General features: G+C 45.7%; 1 protein-coding gene across 1 annotated transcript; it reads left to right on the top strand.

Annotated features, from left to right (window-relative positions):
- Window positions 1-4,173: 4,173 nt before the first annotated feature.
- Window positions 4,174-5,151, top strand: LOC137504854 (ankyrin repeat domain-containing protein 9-like). Its single transcript, XM_068233445.1, has one exon. The coding sequence runs from the start codon at window positions 4,174-4,176 to the stop codon at window positions 5,149-5,151; it is 978 nt and encodes a 325-aa protein (XP_068089546.1).
- The last annotated feature ends 3,333 nt before the right edge of the window (window positions 5,152-8,484 follow it).

The following is an 8,484-nucleotide window of genomic DNA, read 5'->3' as shown; positions in this document are numbered from 1 at the left end:
CCCCAAACCACCATGCGACACCTAGAGGGAAGTGCGGGCAAGCCCTGGACCTCTCACCTCCAGGGAACTCACCCCACCACCTCTAAACTGAATGCCAACTGCAACAAACACAATTGCTAACTTCCAGCCAGAGCAATATCCTGCCTCTATCTGGCCAGCAGACGCCAGTCAGCCAATCAGGTGCACTGTCATACACCCTATGTAATTCCTGCTAGGTATGGTACAGCAGACAAAGGGTGTATGACAGTGCACCTGATTGGCTGACTAGCGTCTGCTGGCCAGATAGAGGCAGGATATTGCTCTGGCTGGAAGTTAGCAATTGTGTTTGTTGCAGTTGGCATTCAGTTTAGAGGTGGTGGGGTGAGTTCCCTGGAGGTGAGAGGTCCAGGGCTTGCCTGCACTTCCCTCTAGGTGTCGCATGGTGGTTTGGGGGCCCCAGTGAGTGAGAGAGACCTGGGGCCCCTGGGCTGTCATGTGGACCAGTGTTTGTGACATTTATAAATATCCCAGAGAAGTATTTGTGTGTGAAATGAAATGTACATAGAGGGGGAGGAGAACGAGGGCAGCCACTACTACTTAAAGGACCACTATCGCAAAAAAATTAGGCAGTTAAATTCTGGATCAATTTCAGCATGAAATTGGTCGGGAAACTGCTGCAGTGTATGGGCAGGCAACAGATCTCTCTCTGATGAAATCTGATCTTTGGTCAAATCTGCCCATACATCAAAAGTCACTACAGTGCCTCTTTAAGGCCCCGTTCACACTGCACGCGTTTCCAGCCACGTTTTGGAAACGCGTGCAGGTGGCCGACACACACAACATCAGACATTGCATAGAGTGCAATGTCTGATGTTCACACTGCATGCGTTCCTGACCTATGCTGCACGCATTTTTTGTAAAAACGCGTGGCTGTCCCATTCACTTTTCAGTGATGGGATCAGCCACGCAACGCACACAAACGCGGATGGCGTGCGTTCGCATGCGTTGCGTTCCGCATGCGTGGCCATCCGCGTTTGTGATGTGAACGGGGCCTAATGCACAGGGGTGACCTAAGTGCAGATGGATCAGGTAACCATACACTGTACAATATTTTGCCCAATTAGACATTCAATCATATTAAAAAAAAAGTCTTATTGTTGTGGATTTAAGTATTTACAATCAAAATTCCAATCAAAACACTGAAGTGCAATGTTGTTTTTTTGATCGGTTGATTGTTATATTGTTCGTAATTATGATTGAGAGCTAAAATGTATAGTGTATGGCCAGCTTTTTAAAGCTCCGTATACAAACTCAACCACCATCACCTGACACAAACAGTGGGTTGGCAGAGAATTGTTTAAAACAAAAGGAAACCCGAGGTGAGAGGGATATGGAGGCTGCCATATTGATTTCCTTTTAAACAATACCAGTTGCCTGGCAGTCTTCCTGATCCTGTGCCTGTAATACTTTTAGCCATAGACCCTGAACAAGCATGCAGCAGATCAGGTACTCTGACTCGGCTGACTCACGTTTTACTGGATTAGCCAGATGCTTGTTCCAGGGATTTGACTCAGACACTACTTATGCCAGAAGATCAACAGGGGTGCCAGGCAACTGGCATTGATTAGAAAGAAAGAAAAATGGCAGCCTCCATATCCCTCTCACCTCCGGTTCCCTTTAAAAGACAGCGATTATCGTCTACAGGGGAGTAGCAATAGGGGTTGCAGAGGTTGCGACCGCATCGGGGCCCTTGGGCCAGAGGGGCCCCGAAGGGCCCTCCCTCAACTACAGTATTAGCTCTCTATTGGTCCTGTGCTCATAATAATCACTTCTATAGATACATGGAATGGTAGTAATCATTGACAAACTGTTCCCCATCCCCTTCTTGCACCTCTGACACTGTAGTTGCCATTAGCAGGTTTTGGTGCGCCGCATCAATTGTGAAGTATAGAGTACTTGGGGGGGCCCCATTGTAAAATTTGCACGGGGGCCCACGGCTCCTTAGCTACGCCACTGATCGTCTATGTAGACTGATCTGTCCTGCCAGATCAGTTCAGACAGTAATCAGTGTTAGTCATTTGTACCAAATTATTACAAACAATCAAACCGTTTAAAGTACTCACATGTGGCAAATTTCACACATCATTTTTGTGCCTCCACTAACGATTGATCTGATTGGTGAACCATCGTTGGGCCAGTTCTAAATTAAAGAGGAACTTTAACCAAGGATTGAACTTCATCCCAGTCAGTAGCTGATACCCCCTTTACTACGAGAAATCTATTCCTTTTCTCGAATAGATCATCAGGAGGGTCTGTATGACTGATATTGTGGTGAAACCCTCCCACAGTGTGATGTCATGACTATGGTCCTGACAGTTTGCTGTCTGTGAACCTCATTGCATTGTGGGAAATAATGGCTTTTTCCAACTGCCAAGCAAGCAGTATCTCTCTCTGTGTATAGGACTCTCAGAAACAAACTTTTTGCAGACATCACTTGCCACTAAACTAAAGATATCACCACCTGTGATACATTTCAAAATGTAAATCAGGAAAGATTTTACACTGAGCAAACACTGACTAAATAATTTACAAATAAAGAAAACAAAATTTGGTTCATTATGTTATTTTCACTACAGTTCCTCTTTAAAGGGACACTTAAGTCAAACAAAAAAAAAATGAGTTTTACTCACCTGGGGCTTCCAATAGCCCGCTGCAGCTGTCCGGTGCCCTCGCCATCTTCCTCCGATCCTCCTGGCCCCGCCAGCAGCCACTTCCTGTTTAGGTGACAGGAGCTGACAGGCTGGGGACGCGAGTGATTCTTCGCGTTCCTGGCCACAATAGCGCCATCTATGCTGCTATAGCATATATCATACACCATATAGCAGCATAGAGGGTACTAATGTGTCTGGGAATGCGAAGAATCACTCGCATCCCCAGCCTGTCAGCTCCTGTCACTGAAACAGGAAGTGGCTGCTGGCGGGGCCAGGAGGATCGGAGGGAGAAAGCGAGGGCACCGGACAGCTGCAGGGGGCTATTGGAAGCCCTAGGTGAGTAAAACTCATTTTTTTTGTTTGACTTAGATTCAGTATAAACTTCACATCCAATCAATATGACGTTTTTAATCAATATTGAAATCAAAATATTAATTGAGCATAAAGGTGCCCATTAACAGTGCTATTTTTGTCAACAGCATTTCCTGAACACCAGTTGCAAAGTCTAGCTGACAATATAGTGTGCAAGTGATTAGGGAGGCTGGCTGGTATCTTACTATTTTGGCAGTTAAACTGCTGTTCAGAAAATGCCGTTGAAAACAAAGAAAACCCTGAAAATCCCCCATGAGGAGATGGATTGGCCCAAAACCTGTCAGTTCTGTCAGATTTTAACTGCCTACTTTTTTCACAATAGTGGTCCTTGAAGTGATCCGAACTAGTGGACTATGTCACATGAATGAAAGCAGACTATAGTGTTCTCCTCCAACCAAGCCGGCTCCAAGCTGCTCTATTGTGCACTACCTCTGCTACGAATATATCGTATGTATGGCATTGGCAACCCTTCATAACCTTCCCCAAATCCCCCAACCCAGGACTCAACTACAAACGTGCAAAAGATCAGGACTGGCAGATTGTCTCAGACGAGCGCAAGCCGACCCAGGCCCCAAATTATCAGCTGAAGGAACATGTCACCTACAGGTGACGTGACGTCAAATGTATGTGTTTACGCAAGGGGTTAACATGCCATTTGTAGTCTCAGTTGAGCCACTGCCTTTCTCTGCCACAGCTGTTTCTCTAGAAGACCAAAAAAAAAAACAATTGCATCAGCACTTCTCTCCCTGACCTTTTTTGTCTGATTGGTGCAATCTCCATGGTGTCAAGTCTTAGCTTGGTGTGTGTGTGCAATTCAAGCTCAGCAGGTGTCCACACCCTGTTCTCCCTATGTAATGACCACTACCCTCAGCTCCTCCACTAATCATCATTAACTGAAAGGCCAAGTCACTTGGAAGGACAAATCATCTGCTCCCTGGCTGGTGACTAAAGAAAGGCTGCCTGAGGACCACTGCAGCCTGAATGTTGACTTGCCAGAATCCTTGCTTTGAAGAGTCGACTGTGGACTCGACAGACGCACAACCCAAAAGAACCTGTTCAACCTTCTTCTCTTCATCACAAAAAAATGCCAAAAATGCTATGGCTAGAAGGGATGTTGCACAGTCCCGAAGTAAAGGGAATACAGGGCTACAGCTTGTACAGCAAGCGAGACCAGTTATTTATCTGCATTGCTTATCATTTGCCTGTAGTAATGTTGGAGTTATTGAGGTCCAGGATTTGCTACCCATTTCTTCCGCAAGTTGAAAACTGGACACAGAATCCCTACACGGCTTTTGTGTTTGCGTTGAAGCACAACCACGTGGAATATGCTCGCTATCTACTGAAGCATTTCCCCGATGACTTGTTGAAGGATTTCGGAGAAGTAGATATTTTTAAAAGTGTACCGTATCTCCTGGAATTGACCATCTATTTTGACCGTCGGGAAATCCTGATACCAATACTCGAAGCGCTTCAAAGCCATCCTCGTTATCCCACCTGCCTTCACGTCCCTTTCAGGTACGACCTCAGATATATGGATCCATATCCTCGGTTGGAGAAGAAGAGGACCGCCTTACACTATGCCTGTAAATACTTGCGGCGGAACATTATCATGATCCTTCTAAGGGTTGGGCTAAGCCCAGAAGCCACCAATCACCACGGAGAGACCCCAATGGACATTGTGCTGAAGAAGATGTGTGCGTCACAAGGAAGAAGTAGATTACAGCATTATTGTCTTGATAACCTACTTCTTTATCCATTGCCTAAGAACTTTAAAATGAAAAATAATTTGGAGGCAAACGCTCCATTTTGGTTAGGCTTCCTCAATGAGAATGAGTACAGGTACCTTCTGGGAACGACTCCATCTCCTTTAGCTTTTTTGGCAATGCGGAAAGTCCTGGAGTGCCTGAACTCTCTCAGGATGCTGGAGAGTATCCAGAACCTACCGATTCCCGAACGCATAAAGCCAATGTCCATAGTTGGTGAGCCAGAGTCCCCTTTACTTAGTGTATCGTGGCCATTTCCACCAATATTCCAAGACTTGCCTGTACCGAAGGGTGAATATGTGGATGATGATGACTGGCATGGTTAGCCTGAGGAATAAGCAAGGGGTTCACACAACATGGGGTGAAGCCCTGTGCCAAGCACTTATGCAGGTGATCAGGGCAGTTTCTAGGCTAAAATGCACCCAGTGCGAGAGTGTAAAAATTGCGCCCCCCCCCCCCCCCCCGTGCCGGAGCCAGGTATAGGTGCCTGCAGTATAGGTTAGCTAGGTCTAGTTGCACTCAGTATAGGTAGTGGGCTATAGGTCCCCCCAATATAGGTAGCCAGGCATAGGTGCCCCAGTATAATTGCCCCGAGTATAGATTAGCCAGGTAGGTGCCTCCAGTATAGGTATCCAGTATAGTTCAGGGGCGGACTGACCAGGGGGGCAATCTCCCCCCAGGCCACCTTTCATTCAGTGATTTAGGGTAGGTCTGGTGTCTGGTGTATTCAGGTTTGTTGTATGGCAATGTGAAACTTGAGGCTAGCTGATAAAAGTGCAATCAGAGGACAGGCAAGCTGGTAAATATACACAGCATGATGCAGAGCTTGCCTGGAGGGTCCGTGTGCAAACATCTGTCTGGTCTCTCCCCATTGTTATTATGACTGCATGTGTGGATAAGGTGTTATACAAGTTAAAGTTTTTGACAGTCCCTAGAATCCAGGAGGGCTACTTTCTGACTTGTGTGAGAGACTGGCAGGGACAGGAGTCCTATTACAGGCAAGTAGCCTCTGTGTGATGTGCAATACAGATAAGCTCTCTGCTCCATCTCAGGCTATTCTCAATTTCTCTCCACTCCTCCTCTCTCTGGGCTAGTGCACGCCAAAATCGCAATAGCAATCGCTAGCAATTTGTGAGTGTGATTTTGTGAAACGATTTTCAGAGCGTTTTTTTTAATGAATTGCTCCAAAAAATGCTACATGCAGTGTGTAGCATTTTTTGGAGCAATTCATTAAAAATAGCTCTGAAAATCGCTTCACAAAATCACACTCACAAATTGCTAGCGATTGCTATTGCGATTTTTGCGTGCACTAGCCCAGAGGAGTGGAGAGAAATTGAGAATAGCCTGAGATGGAGCAGAGAGCTTATCTGTATTGCACATCACACAGAGACTACTTGCCTATCATAGGACTCCTGTCCCTGACAGTCCCTCACACAAGTCAGAAAGCAGCCCTCCTGGAGTCTAGGGACTGTCAAAAACTTTTCAACTTGTAGAACACCTTACCCACACATGCAGTCATAATAACAATGGGGAGAGACCAGACAGATGTTTGCCCACAGACCCTTCAGGCAAGCTCTGCATCATTCATGCTGTGTATATTTGCCAGCTTGCCTGTCTTCTGATTGCACTTTTATCAGCTAGCCTCAAGTTTCACATTGCCATACAACAAACCCGAATACACCAGACCTGCCCTAAATCACTGAATGAAAGGTGGCCTGGGGGGAGATTGCCCCCCTTCCCCCCTGGCCAGTCAGTGTAGCTGTATACAGTGCTTCCCTGAACTAATTACTCTGCAGTCCCCTGAGGAGAGGGAGGGAGAGTTCACAGCGCCCTTTGGCTGTCTGCGCTCAGGGCTGCCGCACGGCTGCACAGCCCCTAGAAACGGGTCTGCAGGTGATCATTAGAGATTGTCATTAGAGACTTGATTCAAATGTTATTGCAATTTGTATTCAGCTCAATATTGGTACCAATCTTATTGCATCTGCAGTCAATTTGGTTGGGCCCAATGCCAAGCTGCTAATTGTCATTTCGCATCGAAATTTGCAATTACAATGCAACATTTCGATAAACAAAAGTATGTAAAAAAAATTGTTAGCGAATTTAGCACATTGTGATCATCGCAAAGTACTATGAGACCATCCAGAGGCAATTATTATTATTATTTAGTATTTATATAGCGCCGACATATTACGCAGCGCTGTACAGAGTATATATATTGTCTAGTCTTGTCACTAACTGTCCCTCAAAGGAGCTCACAATCGAATCCCTACCATAGTTATATGTATATATCATGTAATGTATGTATTGTAGTCTAGGGCCAATTTAGGGAGGAGCCAATTAACTTATCTGTATTTTTTTTTGTGTGTGGGAGGAAACCGGAGTGCCCGGGTGAAACCCACGCAGACACGGGGAGAACATACAAACTCCTTGCAAATAGTGCCCTGGCTGGGATTTGAACCAGGGACCCCCGCTCTGCAAGGCAAGAGCGCTCATCACTATGCCACCGTGCAATTATTGAACTTATGTTTTCTTAATCATTTCAGGTGTGCTTTAAGTCACATGGTATTATGGACAGTGGCGCAGCTAAGGAGTTTTGGGCCCCGATTCAAGTTTTATAATGGGGCCCCTCAAGCATTTTATACATAGCAATTGATACGGTGCACCAAAACCTTCCAATGGAAACTACAGTGTCAGAGGTGCAAGAAGGGGATGGGGAACAGTTTAATAATTACCACTATTCAAAGTATCTGTAGAAGTGATTATTACCAGCACAGGACCAATAGAGAGCTAATACTGTGGTTGAGGGAGGGCCCCTCGGGGCCCCTCTGGCCCAAGGGCCCCGATGCGGTCGCAACCTCTGCAACCCCTATTGCTACACCCCTCGGTATGGATGTAATTCATGTAAAAAGTTCTGTTTCATTGTTACAAAATACTGGAAATGCTTTTTTTCCTTCTTTTGGATGGAATTATTATTTAGTATTTATATAGCATCAGCATCTCCCGCAGCGCTGTACAGAGTATATTGCCTTTTCACTTAACTGTCCCTCAGAGGAGCTGACAAAGGCGTATGTCTAACTTTGTATTGTTGTCTAGGGCCAATTTAGGGGGGGAGCCAATGAACTTTTGTATATCTTTTTGGGGTGTGGGAGGAAACCAGAGTGCCCGGAGGAAACCCACACAGACACAGGAAAAACATACGAGCTATGTGCAGATAGTGCACTGGCTGGGATTTAAACCGGGGACCCAGCGCTGCAAGGCGAGAGTTCTAACTACTATACCACCGTGCTGCCCAATGAGCAAGTTTGAAGCCTTGTTCACAGTGATCAGTTGCGTTGCAGAAAAATTGTGCATGTCAACACACTGCCTGTGAACCTAGCCTTAAAGCCACTCAGGTTTTTATTGCTATCTGTGCTCCAGTTGTGGAGATTTTCCCTTCCTCTTTTCACTAATCCTGTCATTGGAAGGGGAATCTATTTAGAAACCACACCATGTTTTTTAAACTATAAAGCAAAGCAGAAATAATGACCCTTTGAACTTTCCTGCTGTAAAACTTTATCTCAAGCTGTCTCTCACAGTTTCTTGGCTGATGAGGTGCTTCAGAAAACAGGACTGTATGGCTAGGTTCACAGAGGTCAGTTGTAGAAGACACGTGTTATGTG

This window comes from Hyperolius riggenbachi, chromosome 4 (genome assembly GCF_040937935.1).
Source record: "Hyperolius riggenbachi isolate aHypRig1 chromosome 4, aHypRig1.pri, whole genome shotgun sequence".
Lineage (NCBI taxonomy): Eukaryota > Metazoa > Chordata > Amphibia > Anura > Hyperoliidae > Hyperolius > Hyperolius riggenbachi.
This window is presented reverse-complemented; position numbering and strand designations above follow the sequence as displayed.

Bases quoted from the DNA above. Each gene is read 5' to 3' on its own strand.
- LOC137504854 (XM_068233445.1), top strand. From the start codon at position 4,174: ATGTTGCACAGTCCCGAAGTAAAGGGAATACAGGGCTACAGCTTGTAC.